At 41.7% G+C, this 26,065-nt stretch overlaps 1 protein-coding gene across 6 annotated transcripts in view; it reads right to left on the reverse strand.

Annotated features, from left to right (window-relative positions):
- The window catches only part of camsap2a (calmodulin regulated spectrin-associated protein family, member 2a), a 95,932-nt gene that overhangs the window by 16,230 nt on the left and 53,637 nt on the right, over positions 1-26,065 (reverse strand). For 3 of the 6 annotated variants that reach the window (XM_085247957.1, XM_085247956.1, XM_085247960.1), the window contains exons 4-6: positions 7,397-7,480; positions 1,335-1,367; positions 334-475 (exon numbers count right to left, since the gene is read on the reverse strand). In XM_085247957.1, coding sequence (XP_085104083.1) covers positions 334-475; positions 1,335-1,367; positions 7,397-7,480 — 259 coding nt within the window. Of the gene's footprint in view, positions 1-333; positions 476-1,334; positions 1,368-7,396; positions 7,481-8,159; positions 8,989-26,065 lie in introns of those variants that run through there. The other 3 variants (XM_085247961.1, XM_085247958.1, XM_085247959.1) reach the window with 2 other exon arrangements.

Raw genomic sequence — 26,065 nt, forward strand, 5'->3', positions numbered from 1 at the left:
GTCTGTGCGTTTGCATATTTGTCCTGATATTAACTCGGCTCTTTGGCAACACAATGTGATTATCTTGAGTCTATTTTGATGTTTGATCTATTGAATAAACCATTAGCTCTTTCCCTCATAAAGACAACATTTGACGACCTCCCCCTGTACTCTCAATTATGAATTCTGACACCTCAATATGTACCAATAAGATGCATTTTGGGTTTAGTTGTTTGGTCAAATAAGCAATTAACTGCTGGTAGATACATTACTGTCATGTTGTACTTTATTATCAAGCCTCCTTTAACTGCAAATTCCACTGACCCACCCACGCTCCTCATGCTTGTTTCTTACCATCCAGTGGCAGCAGCTGAGGACAGTAAAAGTGCAGCAGTGCACCCAGGGCTGAGCCATCTGTGCTGTCTTTTAGCAGGTTGTCCACTGGGGGGATCCAAGGAACTGGCTGGGTCGAGGCCTGCTCCTTCCTGTAGCGAGCCTGCAGAATGTAAAGTACTATAAACCCAGGCCCTTGAGCAAAATTACCAAGCCTACACCTACAGCAGGTATTAAGCCAAATTCCTCCTGCTGTTTCTTACCGTTTCACTAATGACAGCAGCAAAATTAGGGAAGTATAATGGAGCTTTAAAGCAGCAACAAGCGCTGCAAGGCCTCATTGAATTCACTCATGTATTAAAGTAAGTGAACGGCTCTGGAGCCTTGTTGGAACTGAAAGGGAGAAAGAACTGGCACGAGAATGAAGAGAGCTGCATGACTGAAGTAAGTATCACTGATTATTATTCCAGATGTCATGACGTGACCTTAATTATTTTCTCCTTGTATTACAATGAGCTCTTGTTTATGTGGACCATCTTCATCTTCGTACGGATTGAGGAAGGAAAAACATTGAAATATTGCCATTTCCTTATCAATTTGATATGTATAGTAACTGTGGGAGCTTCTAGATTTCTAAAAGCCAATAATAATCAGTGATTTCCCAAGATTTTATAGTTCAAGCTTCCAGTTAGCAATACAAGGAAGCACGTTAGAGACACAAATAATGGCTATATTGACTTTTGTAAACTCAGGCTCATATACAGAACATGGTTAATGATGGACACTCAGATATTAACTGTCATTTACAGCCTACTTTGTCTGCTTTAAATTAAGAAAAGCAATAATCACATGCATACAGCACTTGTAAATCAAAACAGGAGAAGAGAGAAAATATCTGGTTTATATCACAGTGACTGAGTGATTCACACATGACAAAACGATGGCGATCGGACAGAAAGAGCAATGAAAGACAGTCACTCTGGACACAGATGAAAGAGCAGCGCACTGATTAGTTCACTTACAGGCACAAGCTTCATGTACCACTTGGTTGGAGACTGCAGATGCACAGCAAAGGGAAAAGACAAAAAACAGCAACAAAGAAATACCTGTTAGTCAGATTAGTTAGTAATGGGATTAGTATTACAAGCAAAGACATGACAAACCTGCACTTTTTTCAAAGTGTACAAAAAGACTGTATACAGCAGGCTGTTACTGATTACACATATATTACGGTTGCTTTGGGTTACAGAGTTACCGTGTACTTTCCTCACATCAGCTTGGAGGCTCATTCTTTAAAGATACATGGAAACACTACACCACGACTATTTTCCACCAGCTGACAGTTGATGTGTTAAACCTCAAATGGAACTTTAGACTTAAGCATTAAATTCCCCTAAAAAAAGATCACATTGCATCCTGAAACATTTAACTGAAATTTTAATTGCTCACTTTTACCTCACGTTACCTCAGTGGAAAAAAATGTATTACTGTAACCAAACTGTCAGCTATCCAGTGTCACTGTAAGCTGATTCCAAAAAGGAGAGGATTGCCTCAGTTAACAGCTAATTCCCACGCTACGGAGAAGCATCAAAGACCTAAAATGTAAGTGCCACTCAAGAGGTCTGCGAGCCCTCGACTTCAAAGGCACGCAGTGACTCGTGAGAAGATACAGCTGCTTTGTTCTGAAACCCTCAAAAGTAAATATTAATGTCAGCCAGAGGAAAAATAAATATTAAAGACAGCAAAGAGGATGAAAGGATCAATAGTAGCTTTCGAAGATTCTTCTGATTTTATTGGTGCCACAGCTCTCTGAATGATAATTTGATTTGGCTTCTAACCTTCGATAATTCTACTTCCCCCTAAGCTCACTGAACCGGAACGATTCTCGACCTCAATAAAAGTATCATAAACCCTGCAGTCACATCACCTCTCCAGGCTGAGTGACATCAACAAAAACAACAACAGCAACAAAAAGCTGTACCCAATCCATGACCTCACAGAGTCAGTGCAGGCCAGCAGGCCAACTTCAAGATTTGGCTGTCAGTTGGGGAACACAGCAAACACAGAGATCAGGATTTGATCACTTCTCAGGCTCTCATCAACATTCTGTCTCTTTTGGAAAAATTTACTCACAAATCACAAATGTTTGAACTTTTATTTTCTCATTTTAACCCGAGTGTAAGGTTGTGTTTATGAAGAACAAACACAATGACATTTTGCAGCAAGGTAACCAAAACTACTCCAAACCCTGCTGTCCCAGTTTGAGAACAAGACACAGGAAATGGATGCTGTCTGTATCTAATGATGATTTAACCTCCTAGGACCTGGCGTCCACATATGTGGACATCACAATTTGGGTTATTTAGACCAAAATACTCAATTTTGCTCTACAAGGGCCTGATATCCACTTACGAGGACATTATACTGCTACTGTTCTATCGAAATTTTAAACGAATATCGTCATATGGCTCTGATTTTTCATAAAAACAAAAATAAGGTAAAAAAAAATCTGGTAATTCTTTGTTTTTACATTCATTGGGCCCCAATCAGCTCAAATATCAAAGAGAAATTAAAAATGCATAACATTAAATAGTTCGGATCTTAGGCGGTTAAGGCTGGTTAGAGAGTAAAATCTCCACCAATCAAACCCCTGGGGAGAGGTACAGTAATGCCCTCTTTTATCATCTTACAGCAAAGCACACACATGCAAGCACCCTTTATTTCTGTATTTAAACACACACACACCCCACCCAAATTCACCCCAGTCATTCCCCTACTCTCTCTCTCTGTGTTACTAGCAAAGTTCATCCTCTCATACAGAGGATGATGTCCGGTTGAGCTGCAGCTCAGCTTTGGCAACTTTAAAGGATTAGTCCTTCCTTCTCTGTCCGGACGTGCCTTTGCAGCTCCCTCCTCTTATTCTCCACCCACCATCACCTCTGAACATAATGCAGTAGGTTGAAATAAAAACACCGTTGCCCTGGTGAGCGTCAGTCTGTGTCTCTCTATGCCTGACTGAGACAGAGGCTGTGTGCGTGACTCACACTGCAGTAATACTGCAAAGACTAAAGGGGGGGAAGTATTTGGAGGTGGGGAGTGATGGAGAGAATAGATGAATGTGCTAGACATAGACACCCAAAAAAATAGTAGCTATAAATTTTGCATGTAATTGTATTTTTTTCCCTTTTGCTCTTCTGGGTGTTTGTAACTCTTACTTAAAAATAAAAAATAATAAAGAAGTAAACAAACAAACACAAAAAACCCAAACACTTTTTTAGGCTGAAGGCTGCAAGTGAGAAATACATAGTGCTAAAATGCTCTAACTTTGTGAGTCTTTGACAATCAAAGACACATGTTTGTATAGATAAAAGAAAAAAAGAGGATGAAGAGAGCTTCATACATGGCTTCATCTGCATTTCATGAAATACTAAGAGGCAGAAAGAAATGGCTGGAATGACAAAGTGAGCTTAAACCTATTCCATCAAGTCTCCTGCTGGCTCAAATTTCACATCTACTACAATGCAGTTCAGTTCAATTCAATTAGTTTTATTTATAAAACTGAATCACAACAACACCAAGACATTTTATATTGTAAGGTGAAGACCGTACAATAATAGAGAGAAAACCCAAACAACCAAATCACTTGGTGACAGTGAGAATGAAAAACTGCCCTTTAACAGGAAGAAACCTCGGGCAGAACCAGGCTCAGAGAGGAGCAGCCATCTGCTCTTACTGGTTGGGCCTGATGTGGGGAAGACAGGACATAAGACATGCTATGGAAGAGAGCCAAAGATTAACAATAACTAACAATTAAACACAGAGATGTGTATAACTTTATAGAGAGTGAAAAACAGGAGGGGAAGAAGAACCACAGCCTATTGTGGCATAACTAACAGATGATTCAGGGCCACCTGATCCAGCCCTAAATATATGCTTGTTGTAAGCATAATCCTAAAAGAATCAAAGGTGTCTGACTCCAGAATCCAAACTGGGAGGGCCTTCCTCCCATTCTAATTTTAAATACCCTAGGAACAACAAGTAAGCCAGCACTCTGACAGCAAGTGACTTTGGGCACTATGAGAGATTATGGGAGAAATATGCTCTCTGATACAAGTCCATCAGTATGCTTGCTGCAGTTTCCAGTATTTATCTTTCTCATATCCATATAATAAGTGAAACTTTAACCATAGAAAAACTCTTTTTAAGAAGTTAAATGCAAACATAATGACTGATAAATGTGGACTTCAATTCATCCAAAGGTGTAAAACGGCAGCATCCAATGACTGTGACTTTCTGCGGTGGTTGGACAATGTCATAAGCAGCCATAAGCAAACACAAACACACAACAATCCGCCAAAGCCACCCAGAGGTGACAAATGATGTTACCAAAAAGCCAGCTCTCCAGCTCGGGGGCCAAACATGTGATGACACTCACATTGACAGAGCAAGTTAAAGCTCTTCCGCTTTAAAAAGGGCTTTTCTTATATAATAAGCATGACAAAAATCCGATGATGAAATGATGATGTGATGGCACTTTTTCCTTCAACTTCACCAATTAAAGTGTGTGTCATCCTGTGTGTTTGTGGGGGGCTAGCTGAGGCATGCAGTGCTGTGTCTGCATACTGACTGGTCAGATCAGGATCAAACACTGTGGAAGTTTTCCCGAGCCCTGGGACTGGGACAGAAAATGCACACACACACTAAAACACATTGGACAGGGTTACAATTTTTACCCTTAGGTGAACTTTCTCACTCTCTAAACATCTCTAGGAAAAAGCATCACTGACAGTGTTAGTGCATGGAGTTTTTGCCTGATTTAACTCGGGTAGAAAGGCAGTTTGAAAAACCTGGAAGGCCAGAGGAGCAAGGGTCAAGAAAGGTTATTGGGTGGGATGATAGAGAGAGTCTGGAGAGGGAGGAATGGAGTAACTAAAAAGAAAGAAAAGAACAAACTGCTGATAAATGTCAGCTGAAGTTTATTAATTTTTTTATGGTTATTAAGGATGAGTTAACTTTCAGGGGTCAGCGGTACCCTCCGCATCATTAAAAAACTCACAGCAGGGTGACTTCATAGTAAAAAAAGTAAAAATAATGAATGATCTGGAGTCGAGAAACAGGCGCACAGCATGAAGGATAAGGATAAAGGTGAATACACAGATGACATCATGCATCTCCTCCTCCTCTCCCCCCTCCTCTGTTATCATTCTGCTTTGTCAGGTTGACAGAAAGTGGCTGCCATACCAACTTTGCCCCTTGCTGCTGCACCATAATACTAAATGTAGCTTGACTGTTAGCACACAATGAAGTCATAACAACAGTAAATCCACACGCACAGATGTTTCATCTGAAAAATATATCAGGATTTTATTGCTATTGTTATATGAGTTTCCACAATAATAAAGTCATAAATGACAAAGATGTGATTCCGGAAGTCGGGAGCATTTGCTGCGCCCCCTGCTATTACTGGAGCCCAACTTATTCCTCCTTCTCAAATAACCTCTGTGACAAAGAAAGCAAGGCAAAAGGGACAAATATAAGATTTAGGGCAGACTGGAATGTAGGCCATTTCTTTTTGTGCATACTTGATTCGTACAGATGCTTCATAGGAAAACCCCCGGTTGCTTTAAATCTGATAACACTGTGGCGGTTAACTGAATTAGCCCGAAATGCTAGTAATGCTTGATAAAACAATAGATAAGCAACATCATTACCACAAACTCTTACATCCATATTAACACTATTATATATAATGGACAGACAGTCCTTATGAAGACCCACATAATTTGTGTATCATTTAAAATACAAAGATAAAGGTGACAAAATTAATATTACCTATTGACATATTATATCATAACGTAACATGGCATGCCATCAACTATATGACACCAGTATAAATAAAACTTCAGATATTTGTTTATCTCTGGCTCTCTTGTCCTGTCACCCTCCCCTCACCACCCCTCCCTGAGCCTGATTCTGTTGGAGGGTTCTTCCTGTTAAAAGGGAGTTTTTCCTTCCCACTGTCGCCAAAGTGCTTGCTCATAGGCGGTTGTCTGATTATTGGGGTTTTCTCTCTACTACTCATTACTTGAAGTGACTGTTCTTGTGATTTGGAGCTATACACATAAAATTTAATTGAATTAATGAAATAATTTACATTTCCATATATATATTTAATAGTATTGATGACTAAACAGCACACAAGGTGATGCATATCAGTGGCAAAATGCAGTCAATAAAGCCTATTCTGTCTCACATTATTTGTTAAATAGTACATCACATATGTTATTTACTCCCAGTACTAAGTAGTCCTGTTGTAGGTATACTGTATCTGTGAACATATGGACTGGTATAGACCTGCTTAAGAGATTTATGAGGTATTTGAATTTAAAGAAGGACTTTATGAGATTTCAGTTAATTCATTTCCACCCATGAGAGGCATTACTCAGTGAATCACTAAATTATTTACTGCAAATGCAGTGTCAAACTACAGAATCCAGCATGGATTACTTAAATACAATAAACAGACACACACACAGGCCACACCAGCCTGTCTCATTGCATTCTAAATTACTGCTGATAGTAGAGTCGGTTATATAACTGGTTTGGACTGTGGGCTGGACCATGAACTTGGGTCACCCCTGATTACCTCATTAGACTGCAGAGGGCTGATGTTCTGGTTAAGACAAAGATGAAGTGATTGAAGCATGCAGAGTTGTCAGAGCAGATAAACTCATTATGGTGTTGAAGAAGTAACCTGGTCTTATCTCTTCCTCTCTCTGTGTGATTTAATTAAGACAGATTGAGCGTAATCTAAAGCTCAGACATCTGTGAGTCAGATTTTCTTTGATGGCATCAGGATTTTAACAGCTTAACTTCTGTCCAGGAAGCTGTTCACAGACATAAAGTGACATAGAGGTCTGGGACAAATATCTGTCAGTCAAAAGGCGAATGTGGCAATAATTCTATTAAGCAGAGCCAAGAGTTTTACTTTGCTTCTGTTTACTGTCCAACAAACATTTGTGTTTTTATGCCTAGTTTGTGAAGGACTAAAGATGAGAAATTGAAGGGGAAAAAAATCACCTACCCGAGGACTCCCAGCAGGCTCGGTGCCCTGCGTTTCCTTCTTCCTTTGCTCCTGCACCACAATCTCTTTCAGGTATTCATTTACCTGAAAGAGAGAGCACAAACAAGTTTAAAATGACCCGAGCCACAAAAGCATCAAGAAGCAAATGATAAGGAGTAGTGTATGACTCAAATTGCTCTCTTAGAAAGTGTAATAGCCAAATTAGTTTTGTTATTTTAAGTTAGTCTCCATATAGAGCAGGGCGATATGGCCAAAAATATTTATCACGATATATATTTGAAAATTTGCGATAACGATATAACCGACGATATAATTGATGCGAGACAAAATACAACTCCACAACATTACTAGCGCAAAAAGACAACCTTCCATTTATTTTCACTTAAACAAGAAGCTGGTTTTTATGTACATTAAAGCTTTATAAAAATGTAACAGTGCAAATGCAAATTCCTTGCTGAAAGTTTAACCAAAAGGCATTTCCAGTAGAAATGGGCTGACATATCCTGAGCATAACCATGTATAATATCCACTGAAGTTAAAAAGAGGTGCTTTGCAACATTAAACTGCAGTGTGCAGTACGCATTTTTCGGACCATAAGGTGCACAGGATTATAAGGCACATTAAGCGAAACAAAGCAGTCAGATAAATCAAACTTGATTAAACTCATTCTTCTTGCTTCCTCCACTTCTGTACCATTGATTCATTAATGTTGAATTCTCTGGCAGCTGCTCTATTCCCATGTTGCAGTATATTAATGACTAACCTCGTATTGTGGATGGATTATCTCAGTTGTTCTCCTGACTGAAGTTTGGTCCGTTTATAGCATCCTGCCATGCGGTTGCATTTGTCTCTAACCATGAAGAACCTTAACGTTAACTTTTATAAGTGGAAAAGTGTTAGTGTTGGTCCTCCAGCTTCACTGTTTATGTTATGCTAACATAGCTGTGTCGCTAGCGATCACGTAGCACATCATTATATACCAGCTAGCCCAACTTCAGTAACCCTACAAACGTCACTGCTGTTTAGTTTCCTGTCTTCATTTATGTTGGAAGTGATAGCAGAGCTGTACATTTGATTTTTTTCAGAAATCTCTCAGTCAGAACGTGCTATATCATGCTTAGGTAACTAGCAAAACTAGCGAGCTAACTTCCGCTAGCTTCCTGCTAACTTCTAACTCCGTTAAATGTAATAACTTTTGTTTTCATGGATGCCTGGAAGTTAAACTTTATAGTTACACCTGGTAAAGCAGCAATGCTGATCGTTTTATTAAAGATGAAAGAATTTAGACAGTTTTTAACGCTCAGTGATGCTGCAGTGTTATTTGACCTGAAACATACGGAGTTTAGGACCCAGATTACTCCCAGATTTAAGAGCATCTTAGTCCGACAAATACGACAATAACGACGGCCGCTTGCATGTTCTGCAAAAAAATGTGCTTTGTCGTGTATCTGACGGATAAACACCAAATAAGTTCCACATCACTGAAGTTGCACCATTTTTACAAACCAATTCTGGTTCATCTGTTTCACTCAACAATCGGCCATGTGCGTATGAAAACAAAGGCACTGCGCATGCGCGTTTTACTCCCATTCTATCGCGATATTTCATTTTCCTATCGTTGCCTAACATTATACCGGTATTACCGTGAACGGTATAATATGGCCCAGCCCTATCTCCATAGTTTATTTTCAAATTGGTAACCTTAATACTGAAATTTTAGTTTCCACATTATTGTCCTGCCAGTAATTAAAGTAACATATATAAAATATTCAAAAACAGTGACACCATGGTCATCTTTTTATTTCTTATTAAGAGCTGATTCAAAGGAAAAAGCAGTCCTGGTCCATTTTTGTGACTTTGTTCTGATTTCTACCAATGACTGTAGAAAACAGTCATTTCTACAGTCATTGATTTCTACAGTAAACCACAACACCAGTCTGTGGATTATACACATTTTACATTAAATTTACTTTATTAACAATGCATTTAAGTGGAGCTGAATTGATTTTATTTAAATCTAGCATCTAGCATGAGTTAAAAATGAGAAATCAGTAAAACACAAGTGGAACCCAACAGAGAGCCATATGTCAGATCAGTGGGACACCAAGACCACACCTCCTGTTTGCTGTTGTGAGTGTGTGCATGTGCGTGTATAGCTGAAAGCTGACAGCAGCTCCTTGTCTCTATTAGAGGAATGCAAACAGACTGTTGTAGATTCTGTAGTACTGTATGGAGGAGCAGCCATATGTGTCTGCAGATGATGACCACAACCACTTACACGCTTAGAAAGTCTGATTTGCTGTGATAGTATAAGTAACACTTTTGTAGGGCATGTTTCATAGGTCATATATAGCCTGATGTAACATGGTTTAAGCCTATATATTAAATGTGAGTTTGCGGATATAAGAATGTTTTGTGCCTGAACCAACACACAGACTGAACACTGACTTATCTCCTGCAGATGTGACTGTAAAAAAATGTGTTTATTGTGACACAATAGAGCTAAATTTAGTGAATTTTCTATAGGTATCAGGATAATAAACAATAACAGGATAATAACAAATAACAAACACATTTTGCTTTTCCAACATCAGCTCTACAAATTCTGTTTATTTCTTCATTTCTATTTGTCTTTTTTGAGTTAATACATTATATGTAGTACACAGTATGACAATGTCTAAGGCAGAAGAAAAAAAAAAAGGGGGGGGGGGGATAGAGTACAAATAGACATGCATAATGTATCGCTAACTGCCTCACCTGTAAGGAAGAACAAACATACAACACCTGGAACACAAAAATTAGAAAATTCAAAAGTACATTAAAGCTGCAAGCAGCGTTATGAGGGCCCTCGCACCCCCGGCACGTCGAGCCACTGCCAACACCTCAAACCGGCACGTCCGATGTGATGTCACATTGATGGATTTCATGCTTTTAATCACCAGCTAACATTTCATCTTATTCAACCAGGATTATAGTCATGCCACTAAGTGGCGCTCTAACCATTATTGACAAATAGCATAACAAACATTTCCAAGCTCGAGTCTCATCACACCTGCGACCTTTGGGAGATATTGGACATTGTGTTTTTTAGTGACAGCAGATTACTGCTTTTTGCGAGTGATTGAAACTCTACGTGCCGCCATGACCACCCCGTTTCCCTGAACGGAAAAAGCTTCGCAATTTCACATCACAAAGGTCTTTAGATTCTACACACTGAAGAATGATTCAATATGATGAAATCCCTTGGAGGAGTTCGTCAAAGTATGAGGCCTGAAAAGGGGGGAAAATGTCATCAAAATTACACATTAATTTTAAAATGGCTGACTTCCTGTTGGATTTGGAATATTGCTCCAAGAGACTTTTTTGTACATCTTGATATCTTACACAAGCTTACCAAGTGTCAGACTCATAGATGAAACACAGAGCAGGGGCTGATGTTTTGAAATATTGTAGGGGGCGCTGTGGAGCCATTTTGCGCTATTCAAGGAAAATGATCACATGCCAACAAAGCCTTCATCCATTTGGGGGTGTGTGCCAAATTTCAAGCCTCTATAAACTTGCCAAGACCCTCAAAAGCCACTTCATCTTTCATCTTGAACAGCGTTGCCACCAGGGTGCGCCGTTCAGTTTAAAGTCACAATTTTTGCACTGAAGCATCACGAGGGACTGATGGGGATATTCACCGCTTTTGAGGTTGCCACGATGAACCTGTGAAAATCAGTACAACAAAGTTAAAGCCATGACATTTCCTGTTGCCACTAGGTGGCGCTGTCCGTATTTCCGACAATGGGCACATCAATCTGTTCAGGGCGGGTCTGACATCATGCCTGTAAAGTCTGGTACTGATCAGACTGGATTTCATTGAGTTATACTAATTTGTTTCTTCATGGCGTGACATCAAAGTTCGCCATGCTGCTGGGGTCACACCCTTTCGCGAAAACTCACAGTTTTCACTGTAACCCAAGACCAACTCCTTAAGGCTTTCCTGGAGAAATTTGAGGCTGCAGATGTCACCCATCACTATACTGTACCCCAAAGTGTAAAACATGACATTTCCTGTTCCCACTAGGTGGCGCTGTCCTTGATGTCAAATATGGCAGTTGAAATATGTTCAGGGGTGGAGCCTTATCATATGTGTTCACTTTGGTCCAGATCGGAACATGTATGACAGAATGAGAGGCAATAAGATTTTCATGGCGAGTCATCGAAATTCGCCATGGCGCCACGGCCTCATAGTATTGTGAAAACTCAAAAGCTCCGCAATTTAACATGGCACAAGGGTGTAGTTGACACTGTCCAAATTTGAAGGTTATGAAATGAAACCCCAAGGAGGAGTTCGCAAAAGTTCGAGGCATGGAAATGGCAAAATTAGAGCCAAAATGTCACCTTCTCTTCCAAATGGCGGACTTCCTGTTGGGTTTGCGTCAATGGGCCCACAGACTTTTTTGTTCGTCTTGGCATGATACACATGTGTGCCAAATTTCATACATGTAGCTCAAACCATGTGGTCGTAGGGCTGCATTTAACAAGGCATAGGTGGCGCTGTAGAGCCATTTCCCAGTGCTCATATGTAAAACCATTAAAATATAAAATTTTTCACCAGACCTGGCATGTGTGCAAAATTTCATGAGTTTTTGAGCATGTTTAGGCCCTCAAAAAGGCCCTTGTTTGGGGTGAATAATAATAATAATAATAATTAAAGCTGCAAGCAGCGTTATGAGGGCCCTCGCACCACCGGCGCGTCGAGCCATGCCCAACACCTAAAACCAGCACGTCCGATCTGATGTCACATTGATGGAATTCATGCATTTAACCACCAGCTAACATTTCATCTCATTCATTCATGATTAGTTAGTCGTCCCACTAGGTGGTGCTCTAACAATTACTGACAAATGGCATAACAAACATTTCCGAGGTCAAGTCTCATTACGCCTATGACCTTTGGGAGAGATTGGACATTGTGTCTTTGAGTGACAGCATATTACTGCTTTTTGGCCAGTGATTGAAACTCCACGTGCCGCCATGACCACCCCGTTTCCTTGAACGTAAAAAGCTTCGCAATTTAACATCACAAAGGTCTTTAGATTCCACACACTGGAGAATGGTTCAATATGATGAAATCCCTTGGAGGAGTTCGTCAAAGTATGAAGCCTGAAAAGAGTGGAAAATATCACAAAAATTACACATTAATTTTAAAATGGCTGACTTCCTGTTAGATTTGGGATATTGCTCCAAGAGACTTTTTTGTACATCTTGATATCTCCTATAAGCTTACCAGGTTTCAGACTCATAGATAAAACACAGAGCTGGGGCTGATGTTTTGAAATATTGTAGGGGGCGCTGTGGAGCCATTTTGCGCTATTCAATGAAAATGATCACATAACAACAAAGCCTTAAGCACAATGGAGGTGTGCGCCAAATTTCAAGACTTTTTAAACTTTCCAAGCCCCTCAAAAGCCACTTCATCTTTCATGGTGAACCGCGTTGCCACCAGGGTGCGCCGTTCAGTTTAAAGTCACAATTTTTGCACTGAAGCATCACAAGGGACTGATGGTGATATTCACCGCTTTTGAGGTGGCCACGATGAACCTGTGAAAATCAGTACAACAAAATTAAAGCCATGACATTTCCTGTTCCCACTAGGTGGCGCTGTCCGTATTCCCGACAATGGGCACATCAATCTGTTCAGGGCGGGTCTGACATCATGCCTGTAAAGTCTGGTACTGATCAGACTGGATTTCATTGAGTTATACTAATTTGTTTCTTCATGGCGTGACATCAAAGTTCGCCATGCTGCTGGGGTCACACCCTTTTGCAAAAAGTCACAGTTTTCACTGTAACCCAAGACCAACTCCTTAAGGCTTTTCTGGAGAAATTTGAGGCTGCAGATGTCACCCATCACAATACTGTACCCCAAAGTGTAAAACATGACATTTCCTGTTCCCACTAGGTGGCGCTGTCCCTGGTGTCAAATATGGCAGTTGAAATATGTTCAGGGGTGGAGCCTTATCATATGTGTTCACTTTGGTCAAGGTCAGAAAATGTATGACAAAATGAGAGGCAATAAGATTTTCATGGCGAGTCATCGAAATTCGCCATGGCGCCACGGCCTCATAGTATTGTGAAAACTCAAAAGCTCCGCAATTTAACATGGCACAAGGGTGTAGTTGACACTGTCCAAATTTGAAGGTTATGAAATGAAACCCCAAGGAGGAGTTCGCAAAAGTTCGAGGCATGGAAATGGCAAAATTAGAGCCAAAATGTCACCTTCTCTTCCAAATGGCGGACTTCCTGTTGGGTTTGCGTCAATGGGCCCACAGACTTTTTTGTTCGTCTTGGCATGATACACATGTGTGCCAAATTTCATACATGTAGCTCAAACCATGTGGTCGTAGGGCTGCATTTAACAAGGCATAGGTGGCGCTGTAGAGCCATTTCCCAGTGCTCATATGTAAAACCATTAAAATACAAAATTTTTCACCAGACCTGGCATGTGTGCAAAATTTCATGAGTTTTTGAGCATGTTTAGGCCCTCAAAAAGGCCCTTGTTTTGCCTGAATAATAATAATAATAATAATAATAATAATAATTAAAGCTGCAAGCAGCGTTATGAGGGCCCTCGCACCCCCGGCGCGTCGAGCCACGCCCAACACCTAAAACCAGCACCTCCGATCTCATGTCACATTGATGGAATTCATGCATTTAACCACCAGCTAACATTTCAACTCATTCATTCATGATTTGTTAGTCGTTCCACTAGGTGGCGCTCTAACCCTTATGCACAAATGGCATAACAAACATTTCCGAGCTCAAGTCTCATCACGCCTATGAGCTTTGGGAGAGATTGGACATTGTGCTTTTGAGTGACAGCAGATTACTGCTTTTTGGCAAGTGATTCAAACTCTAAGTGCCACCATAACCACCCCGTTTCACTGAACGTAAAAAGCTTCGCAATTTAACATCACAAAGGTCTTTAGATTCCACACACTGGAGATTGGTTCAATATGATGAAATCCCTTGGAGGAGTTCGTCAAAGAACGGTGCCTGGAAAGAGGGGAAAATGTTGCCAAAATTGCACATTAATTTTAAAATGGCTGACTTCCTGTTGGATTTTGGATATTGCTCCAAGAGACTTTTTTGTACATCTTGATATCTCCTATAAGCTTACCAGGTTTCAGACTCATACATAAAACACAGAGCTGGGGCTGTGGTTTTGAAATTTTGTAGGGGGCGCTGTGGAGCAATTTCGCGCTATTCAATAAAAATGATCACATGACAACAAAGCCTTCATCCATTTGGAGGGGTGTGCTAAATTTAAAGCCTCTATATACTATCCAAGCCCCTCAAAAGCCACTTCATCTTTCATGGTGGACCGCGTTGCCACCAGGGTGCGCCGTTCAGTTTAAAGTCACAATTTTTGCACTGAAGCATCACGAGGGACTGATGTTGATATTCACCGCTTTTGAGGTGGCCACGATGAACCTGTGAAAATCAGTACAACAAAATTAAAGCCATGACATTTCCTGTTGCCACTAGGTGGCGCTGTACGTATTCCCGACAATGGGCACATCAATCTGTTCAGGGCGGGTCTGACATCATGCCTGTAAAGTCTGGTACTGAACAGACTGGATTTCATTGAGTTATACTAATTTGTTTCTTCATGGCGTGACATCAAAGTTCGCCATGCTGCTGGGGTCACACCCTTTTGCGAAAAGTCACAGTTTTCACTGTAACCCAAGACCAACTCCTTAAGGCTTTCCTGGAGAAATTTGAGGCTGCAGGTGTCACCCATCACTATACTGTACCCCAAAGTGTAAAACATGACATTTCCTGTTCCCACTAGGTGGCGCTGTCCCTGGTGTCAAATATGGCAGTTGAAATATGTTCAGGGGTGGAGCCTTATCATATGTGTTCACTTTGGTCAAGGTCAGAAAATGTATGACAAAATGAGAGGCAATAAGATTTTCATGGCGAGTCATCGAAATTCGCCATGGCGCCACGGCCTCATAGTATTGTGAAAACTCAAAAGCTCCGCAATTTAACATGGCCCAGGTGTGTAGTTGACACTGACCAAAGATGAAGCTTATACAACCAAATCCCAAGGAGGAGTTCGCAAAAGTTCGAGGCATGGAAATGGCAAAATTAGAGCCAAAATGTCACCTTCTCTTCCAAATGGCGGACTTCCTGTTGGGTTTGCATCAATGGGCCCACAGACTTTTTTGTTCGACTCGGCATGATACACATGTGTGCCAAATTTCATACATGTAGCTGAAACGATATGGTCGTAGGGCTGCATTTAACAAGGCATAGGTGGCGCTGTAGAGCCATTTCCCAGTGCTCATATGTAAAACCATTAAAATACAAAATTTTTCACCAGACCTGGCATGTGTGCAAAATTTCATGAGTTTTTGAGCATGTTTAGGCCCTCAAAAAGGCCCTTGTTTTGCCTGAATAATAATAATAATAATAATAATTAAAGCTGCAAGCAGCGTTATGAGGGCCCTCGCACCCCCGGCGCGTCGAGCCACGCCCAACACCTAAAACCAGCACGTCCGATCGATGTCACATTGATGGAATTCATGCATTTAACCACCAGCTAACATTTCAACTCATTCATTCATGATTAGCTAGTCGTTCCACTAGGTGGCACTCTAACCATTATGTACAAATGGCATAACAAACATTTCCGAACTCGAGTCTCATTATGCCTGCGACGTTTGGGTGAGATTGGACATTGTGTTTTTGAGTAACAGCAGATTACTGCGTTTTGGCGAGTGATTGAGAGTCTACGTGCCGCCATAACCACCCCGTTTCCCTGAACGTAAAAAGCTTCGCAATTTAACAACACAAAGGTCTTTGGATTCCACACACTGAAGAATAGTGCAATATGATGAAATCCCTTGGAGGAGTTCGTCAAAGAACGATGCCTGAAAAGAGGGGAAAATGTTGCCAAAATTGCACATTAATTTTAAAATGGCTGACTTCCTGTTGGATTTGGGATATTGCTCCAAGAGACTTTTTTGTACATCTTGATATCTCCTATAAGCTTACCAGGTTTCAGACTCATACATAAAACACAGAGCAGGGGCTGTGATTTTGAAATTTTGTAGGGGGCGCTGTGGAGCCATTTTGGGATATTCAATGAAAATGATCACATAACAACAAAGCCTTATCCACATTGGAGGAGTGCGCCAAATTTCAAGACTTTTTAAACTTTCCAAGCCCCTCAAAAGCCACTTCATCTTTCATGGTGAACCGCGTTGCCACCAGGGTGCGGCGTTCAGTTTAAAGTCACAATTTTTGCACTGAAGCATCACAAGGGACTGATGGTGATATTCACCGCTTTTGAGGTGGCCACGATGAACCTGTGAAAATCAGTACAACAAAATGAAAGCCATGACATTTCCTGTTCCCACTAGGTGGCGCTGTCCGTATTCCCGACAATGGGCACATCAATCTGTTCAGGGCGGGTCTGACATCATGCCTGTAAAGTCTGGTACTGATCAGACTGGATTTCATTGAGTTATACTAATTTGTTTCTTCATGGCGTGACATCAAAGTTCGCCATGCCGCTGGGGTCACACCCTTTTGCGAAAAGTCACAGTTTTCACTGTAACCCAAGACCAACTCCTTAAGGCTTTCCTGGAGAAATTTGAGGCTGCAGATGTCACCCATCACAATACTGTACCCCAAAGTGTAAAACATGACATTTCCTGTTCCCACTAGGTGGCGCTGTCCCTGGTGTCAAATATGGCAGTTGAAATATGTTCAGGGGTGGAGCCTTATCATATGTGTTCACTTTGGTCAAGGTCAGAAAATGTATGACTAAATGAGAGGCAATAAGATTTTCATGGCGAGTCATCGAAATTCGCCGTGGCGCCACGGCCTCATAGTATTGTGAAAACTCAAAAGCTCCGCAATTTAACATGGCCCAGGTGTGTAGTTGACACTGACCAAAGATGAAGCTTATACGACCAAATCCCAAGGAGGAGTTCGAAAAAGTTCGAGGCATGGAAACGGCAAAATTAGAGCCAAAATGTCACCTTCTCTTCCAAATGGCGGACTTCCTGTTGGGTTTGCGTCAATGGGCCCACAGACTTTTTTGTTCGTCTTGGCATGATACACATGTGTGCCAAATTTCATACATGTAGCACAAACGATGTGGTCGTAGGGCTGCATTTAACAAGGCATAGGTGGCGCTGTAGAGCCATTTCCCAGTGCTCATATGTAAAACCATTAAAATACAAAATTTTTCACCAGACCTAGCATGTGTGCAAAATTTCATGAGTTTTTGAGCATGTTTAGGCCCTCAAAAAGGCCCTTGTTTGGGGTGAATAATAATAATAATAATAATAATAATAATAATAATAATAATAATAATAAGAAACGGAGCAGATACAATAGGGCCTTCGCACTCTCGGTGCTCGGGCCCTAATAATAATTAAAGCTGCAAGCAGCGTTATGAGGGCCCTCGCACCCCCGGCACGTCGAGCCACTGCCAACACCTCAATCCGGCACGTCCGATGTGATATCACATTGATGGATTTCATGCTTTTAATAACCAGCTAACATTTCATCTTATTCAACCAGGATTATAGTCGTCCCACTAGGTGGCGCTCTAACCATTATGTACAAATGGCATAACAAACATTTCCAAGCTCGAGTCTCATCACACCTGCGACCTTTGGGAGAGATTGGACATTGTGTTTTTTAGTGACAGCAGATTACTGCTTTTTGCGAGTGATTGAAACTCTACGTGCCGCCATGACCACCCCGTTTCCCTGAACGGAAAAAGCTTCGCAATTTAACATCACAAAGGTCTTTAGATTCCACACACTGGAGAATGGTTCAATATGATGAAATCCCTTGGAGGAGTTCGTCAAAGTATGAGGCCTGAAAAGGGGGGAAAATGTCGCCAAATTTGCACATTAATTTTAAAATGGCTGACTTCCTGTTGGACTTGGGATATTGCTCCAGGAGACTTTTTTGTACATCTTGATATTTTACATAAGCTTACCAGGTTTCAGACTCATACATAGAACACAGAGCAGGGGCTGTGGTTTTGAAATTTTGTAGGGGGCGCTGTGGAGCAATTTCGCGCTATTCAATGAAAATGATGACATGACAACAAGGCCTTCTTCCATTTGGAGGTGTGTGCCAAATTTCAAGCCTCTATAAACTTTCCAAGCCCCTCAAAAGTAACTTCATCTTTCATGTTGAACCGCGTTGCCACCAGGGTGCGCCGTTCAGTTTAAAGTCACAATTTTTGCACTGAAGCATCACGAGGGACTGATGGTGATATTCACCGCTTTTGAGGTGGCCACGATGAACCTGTGAAAATCAGTACAACAAAATTAAAGCCATGACATTTCCTGTTGCCACTAGGTGGCGCTGTCCGTATTTCCGACAATGGGCACATCAATCTGTTCAGGGCGGGTCTGACATCATGCCTGTAAAGTCTGGTACTGATCAGACTGGATTTCATTGAGTTATACTAATTTGTTTCTTCATGGCGTGACATCAAAGTTCGCCATGCTGCTGGGGTCACACCCTTTCGCGAAAAGTCACAGTTTTCACTGTAACCCAAGACCAACTCCTTAAGGCTTTCCTGGAGAAATTTGAGGCTGCAGATGTCACCCATCACAATACTGTACCCCAAAGTGTAAAACATGACATTTCCTGTTCCCACTAGGTGGCGCTGTCCTTGAGGTCAAATATGGCAGTTGAAATATGTTCAGGGGTGGAGCCTTATCATATGTCTTCACTTTGGTCAAGGTCAGAAAATGTATGACAAAATGAGAGGCAATAAGATTTTCATGGCGAGTCATCGAAATTCGCCATGGCGCCACGGCCTCATAGTATTGTGAAAACTCAAAAGCTCCGCAATTTAACATGGCCCAGGTGTGTAGTTGACACTGACCAAAGATGAAGCTTATACGACCAAATCCCAAGGAGGAGTTCGTTAAAGTTCGAGGCATGGAAATGGCAAAATTAGAGCCAAAATGTCACCTTCTCTTCCAAATGGCGGACTTCCTGTTGGGTTTGCGTCAATGGGCCCCCAGACTTTTTTGTTCGTCTTGGCATGATACACATGTGTGCCAAATTTCATACATGTAGCTCAAACGATGTGGTCGTAGGGCTGCATTTAACAAGGCATAGGTGGCGCTGTAGAGCCATTTCCCAGTGCTCATATGTAAAACCATTAAAATACAAAATTTTTCACCAGACCTGGCATGTGTGCAAAATTTCATGAGTTTTTGAGCATGTTTAGGCCCTCAAAAAGGCCCTTGTTTCGCCTGAATAATAATAATAATAATAATAATAATAAGAAACGGAGCAGATACAATAGGGCCTTCGCACTCTCAGTGCTCGGGCCCTAATAATAAGAAACGGAGCAGATACAATAGGGCCTTCGCACTCTCGGTGCTCGGGCCCTAATAATAATAATAATAATAATAATAATAATAAGAAACGGAGCAGATACAATAGGGCCTTCGCACTCTCGGTGCTCGGGCCCTAATTAAAGCTGCAAGCAGCGTTATGAGGGCCCTCGCACCCCCGGCACGTCGAGCCACTGCCAACACCTCAAACCGGCACGTCCGATGTGATGTCACATTGATGGATTTCATGCTTTTAATCACCAGCTAACATTTCATCTTATTCAACCAGGATTATAGTCATGCCACTAGGTGGCGCTCTAACCATTATTGACAAATAGCATAACAAACATTTCCAAGCTCGAGTCTCATCACACCTGCGACCTTTGGGAGAGATTGGACATTGTGTTTTTTAGTGACAGCAGATTACTGCTTTTTGCGAGTGAATGAAACTCTACGTGCCGCCATGACCACCCCGTTTCCCTGAACGGAAAAAGCTTCGCAATTTAACATCACAAAGGTCTTTAGATTCTACACACTGAAGAATGCTTCAATATGATGAAATCCCTTGGAGGAGTTCGTCAAAGTATGAGGCCTGAAAAGGGGGGAAAATGTCATCAAAATTACACATTAATTTTAAAATGGCTGACTTCCTGTTGGATTTGGGATATTGCTCCAAGAGACTTTTTTGTACATCTTGATATCTTACACAAGCTTACCAAGTGTCAGACTCATAGATGAAACACAGAGCAGGGGCTGATGTTTTGAAATATTGTAGGGGGCGCTGTGGAGCCATTTTGCGCTATTCAAGGAAAATGGTTACATAACAACAATGCCTTCATCCATTTGGAGGTGTGTGCCAAATTTCAAGCCTCTATAAACTTTCCAAGCCCCTCAAAAGCCACTTCATCTTTCATGATGAACCGCGTTGCCACCAGGCTGCGCCGTTCAGTTTAAAGTCACAATTTTTGCACTGAAGCATCACGAGGGACTGATGGTGATATTCACCGCTTTTGAGGTGGCCACGATGAACCTGTGAAAATCAGTACAACACAGTTAAAGCCATGACATTTCCTGTTGCCACTAGGTGGCGCTGTCCATATTTCCGACAATGGGCACATCAATCTGTTCAGGGCGAGTCTGACATCATGCCTGTAAAGTCTGGTACTGATCAGACTGGATTTCATTGAGTTATACTAATTTGTTTCTTCATGGCGTGACATCAAAGTTCGCCATGTTGCTGGGGTCACACCCTTTCGTGAAAAGTCACAGTTTTCACTGTAACCCAAGACCAACTCCTTAAGGCTTTCCTGGAGAAATTTGAGGCTGCAGATGTCACCCATCACAATACTGTACCCCAAAGTGTAAAACATGACATTTCCTGTTCCCACTAGGTGGCGCTGTCCCTGGTGTCAAATATGGCAGTTGAAATATGTTCAGGGGTGGAGCCTTATCATATGTGTTCACTTTGGTCAAGGTCAGAAAATGTATGACAAAATGAGAGGCAATAAGATTTTCATGGCGAGTCATCAAAATTCGCCATGGCGCCACGGCCTCATAGTATTGTGAAAACTCAAAAGCTCCGCAATTTAACATGGCACAAGGGTGTAATTGACACTGTCCAAATTTGAAGGTTATGAAATGAAACCCCAAGGAGGAGTTCGCAAAAGTTCGAGGCATGGAAATGGCAAAATTAGAGCCAAAATGTCACCTTCTCTTCCAAATGGCGGACTTCCTGTTGGGTTTGCGTCAATGGGCCCATAGACTTTTTTGTTCGTCTTGGCATGATACACATGTGTGCCAAATTTCATACATGTAGCTCAAACGATGTGGTCGTAGGGCTGCATTTAACAAGGCATAGGTGGCGCTGTAGAGCCATTTCCCAGTGCTCATATGTAAAACCATTAAAATACAAAATTTTTCACCAGACCTGGCATGTGTGCAAAATTTCATGAGTTTTTGAGCATGTTTAGGCCCTCAAAAAGGCCCTTGTTTCGCCTGAATAATAATAATAATAATAATTAAAGCTGCAAGCAGCGTTATGAGGGCCCTCGCACCCCCGGCGTGTCGAGCCACGCCCAACACCTAAAACCAGCACGTCCGATGTGATGTCACATTGATGGAATTCATGCATTTAACCACCAGCTAACATTTCATCTCATTGAACCATGATTATAGTCGTCCCAATAGGTGGCGCTCTAACTATTACCGACAATTGGCATACCAAACATTTCCGAGCTCGAGTCTCATCACACCTGAGACGTTTGGGAGAGATTGGACATTGTGTTTTTGAGTGACAGCAGATTACTGCTTTTTGGAGAGTGATTCAAACTCTAAGTGCCGCCATAACCACCCCGTTTCCCTGAATGTAAAAAGCTTCGCAATTTAACATAACAAAGGTCTTTAGATTCCACAAGCTGCAGATCGGTCCAATCTGATGAAATCCCTTGGAGGAGTTCGTCAAACTACGGTGCCTGAAAAGATGGGAAAATGTCGCCAAAATTACACATGAATTTTAAAATGGCTGAGTTCCTGTTGGATTTGGGATATTGCTCCAAGAGACTTTTTTGTACATCTTAATATCTTTCATGAGCTTACCAGGTTTCAGACTCATACATAAAACACAGAGCTGGGGCTAATAATTTGAAATTTTGTAGGGGGCGCTGTGGAGTCATTTCTCGCAATTCAATGAAAATGATCACATGACAACAAAGCCTCGTCACATTGGAGGTGTGTGCCAAATTTCAAGCCTCTATAAACTTTCCAAGCCCCTCAAAAGCCACTTCATCTTTCATGGTGGACCGCGTTGCCACCAGGGTGCGCCGTTCAGTTTAAAGTCACAATTTTTGCACTGAAGCATCACGAGGGACTGATGGTGATATTCACCGCTTTTGAGGTGGCCACGATGAACCTGTGAAAATCAGTACAACAAAATTAAAGCCATGACATTTCCTGTTCCCACTAGGTGGCGCTGTCCGTATTTCCGACAATGGGCACATCAATCTGTTCAGGGCGGGTCTGACATCATGCCTGTAAAGTCTGGTACTGATCAGACTGGATTTCATTGAGTTATACTAATTTGTTTCTTCATGGCGTGACATCAAAGTTCGCCATGCTGCTGGGGTCACACCCTTTTGTGAAAAGTCACAGTTTTCACTGTAACCCAAGACCAACTCCTTAAGGCTTTCCTGGAGAAATTTGAGGCTGCAGATGTCACCCATCACTATACTGTACCCCAAAGTGTAAAACATGACATTTCCTGTTCCCACTAGGTGGCGCTGTCCTTGATGTCAAATATGGCAGTTGAAATATGTTCAGGGGTGGAGCCTTATCATATGTGTTCACTTTGGTCAAGGTCAGAAAATGTATGACAAAATGAGAGGCAATAAGATTTTCATGGCGAGTCATCGAAATTCGCCATGGCGCCACGGCCTCATAGTATTGTGAAAACTCAAAAGCTCCGCAATTTAACATGGCACAAGGGTGTAGTTGACACTGTCCAAATTTGAAGGTTATGAAATGAAACCCCAAGGAGGAGTTCGCAAAAGTTCGAGGCATGGAAATGGCAAAATTAGAGCCAAAATGTCACCTTCTCTTCCAAATGGCGGACTTCCTGTTGGGTTTGCGTCAATGGGCCCACAGACTTTTTTGTTCGTCTTGGCATGATACACATGTGTGCCAAATTTCATACATGTAGCTGAAACGATGTGGTCGTAGGGCTGCATTTAACAAGGCATAGGTGGCGCTGTAGAGCCATTTCCCAGTGCTCATATGTAAAACCATTAAAATACAAAATTTTTCACCAGACCTGGCATGTGTGCAAAATTTCATGAGTTTTTGAGCATGTTTAGGCCCTCAAAAAGGCCCTTGTTTCGCCTGAATAATAATAATAATAATAATAATTAAAGCTGCAAGCAGCGTTATGAGGGCCCTCGCACCCCCGGCACGTCGAGCCACGCCCAACACCTAAAACCAGCACCTCCGATCTGATGTCACATTGATGGAATTCATGCATTTAACCACCAGCTAACATTTCAAGTCATTCATTCATGATTAGTTAGTCGTTCCACTAGGTGGCGCTCTAACCATTATGTACAAATGGCATAACAAACATTTCCGAGCTCGAGTCTCATCACGCCTGCGACCTTTGGGAGAGATTGAATATTTTGATTTTGAGTGACCACAGATTACTGCTTTTTGGCGAGTGATTCAAACTCCACGTGCCGCCATGACCACCCCATTTCCCTGAATGTAAAAAGCTTCGCAATTTAACATCACAAAGGTCTTAAGATTCCACACACAGGAGATTGCATCAATCTGATGAAATCCCTTGGAGGAGTACGTCAAAGCACGGTGCCTGAAAAGATGGGAAAATGTTGCCAAAATTGCACATTAATTTTAAAATGGCTGACTTCCTGTTGGATTTGGGATATTGCTCCAAGAGACTTTTTTGTACATCTTGATATCTCCTATAAGCCTACCAGGTTTCAGATTCATACATAAAACACAGAGCTGGGGCTGTGGTTTTGAAATTTTGTAGGGGGCGCTGTGGAGCCATTTTGGGATATTCAATGAAAATGATCACATGACAACAAAGCCTTCGTCACATTGGAGGTGTGTGCCAAATTTCAAGCCTCTATAAACCTGCCAAGACCCTCAAAAGCCACTTCATCTTTCATCGTGAACAGCGTTGCCACCAGGGTGCGCCGTTCAGTTTAAAGTCACAATTTTTGCACTGAAGCATCACGAGGGACTGATGGTGATATTCACCGCTTTTGAGGTGGCCACGATGAACCTGTGAAAATCAGTACAACAAAATTAAAGCCATGACATTTCCTGTTGCCACTAGGTGGCGCTGTCCGTATTTCCGACAATGGGCACATCAATCTGTTCAGGGTGGGTCTGACATCATGCCTGTAAAGTCTGGTACTGATCAGACTGGATTTCATTGAGTTATACTAATTTGTTTCTTCATGGCGTGACATCAAAGTTCGCCATGCTGCTGGGGTCACACCCTTTTGCGAAAACTCACAGTTTTCACTGTAACCCAAGACCAACTCCTTAAGGCTTTCCTGGAGAAATTTGAGGCTGCAGATGTCACCCTTCACTATACTGTACCCCAAAGTGTAAAACATGACATTTCCTGTTCCCACTAGGTGGCGCTGTCCTTGAGGTCAAATATGGCAGTTGAAATATGTTCAGGGGTGGAGCCTTATCATATGTCTTCACTTTGGTCAAGGTCAGAAAATGTATGACAAAATGAGAGGCAATAAGATTTTGATGGCGAGTCATCGAAATTCGCCATGGCGCCACGGCCTCATAGTATTGTGAAAACTCAAAAGCTCCGCAATTTAACATGGCACAAGGGTGTAGTTGACACTGACCAAATATGAAGGTTATGAAATCAAACCCCAAGGAGGAGTTCGCAAAAGTTCGAGGCATGGAAATGGCAAAATTAGAGCCAAAATGTCACCTTCTCTTCCAAATGGCGGACTTCCTGTTGGGTTTGCGTCAATGGGCCCACAGACTTTTTTGTTCGTCTTGGCATGATACACATGTGTGCCAAATTTCATACATGTAGCTCAAACGATGTGGTCGTAGGGATGCATTTAACAAGGCATAGGTGGCGCTCTAGAGCCATTTCCCAGTGCTCATATGTAAAACCATTAAAATACAAAATTTTTCACCAGACCTGGCATGTGTGCAAAATTTCATGAGTTTTTGAGCATGTTTAGGCCCTCAAAAAGGCCCTTGTTTCGCCTGAATAATAATAATAATAATAATAATAATAATAATTAAAGCTGCAAGCAGCGTTATGAGGGCCCTCGCACCCCCGGCACGTCGAGCCACTGCCAACACCTCAAACCGGCACGTCCGATGTGATGTCACATTGATGGATTTCATGCTTTTAATCACCAGCTAACATTTCATCTTATTCAACCAGGATTATAGTCATGCCACTAGGTGGCGCTCTAACCATTATTGACAAATAGCATAACAAACATTTCCAAGCTCGAGTCTCATCACACCTGCGACCTTTGGGAGAGATTGGACATTGTGTTTTTTAGTGACAGCAGATTACTGCTTTTTGCGAGTGATTGAAACTCTACGTGCCGCCATGACCACCCCGTTTCCCTGAACGGAAAAAGCTTCGCAATTTAACATCACAAAGGTCTTTAGATTCTACACACTGAAGAATGCTTCAATATGATGAAATCCCTTGGAGGAGTTCGTCAAAGTATGAGGCCTGAAAAGGGGGGAAAATGTCATCAAAATTACACATTAATTTTAA

This window comes from Mchenga conophoros, linkage group LG15 (genome assembly GCF_057382185.1).
Source record: "Mchenga conophoros isolate Kocher_MC1m ecotype Shallow Benthic linkage group LG15, M_conophoros_male_GT1.1, whole genome shotgun sequence".
Taxonomy (NCBI): Eukaryota; Metazoa; Chordata; class Actinopteri; order Cichliformes; family Cichlidae; genus Mchenga; species Mchenga conophoros.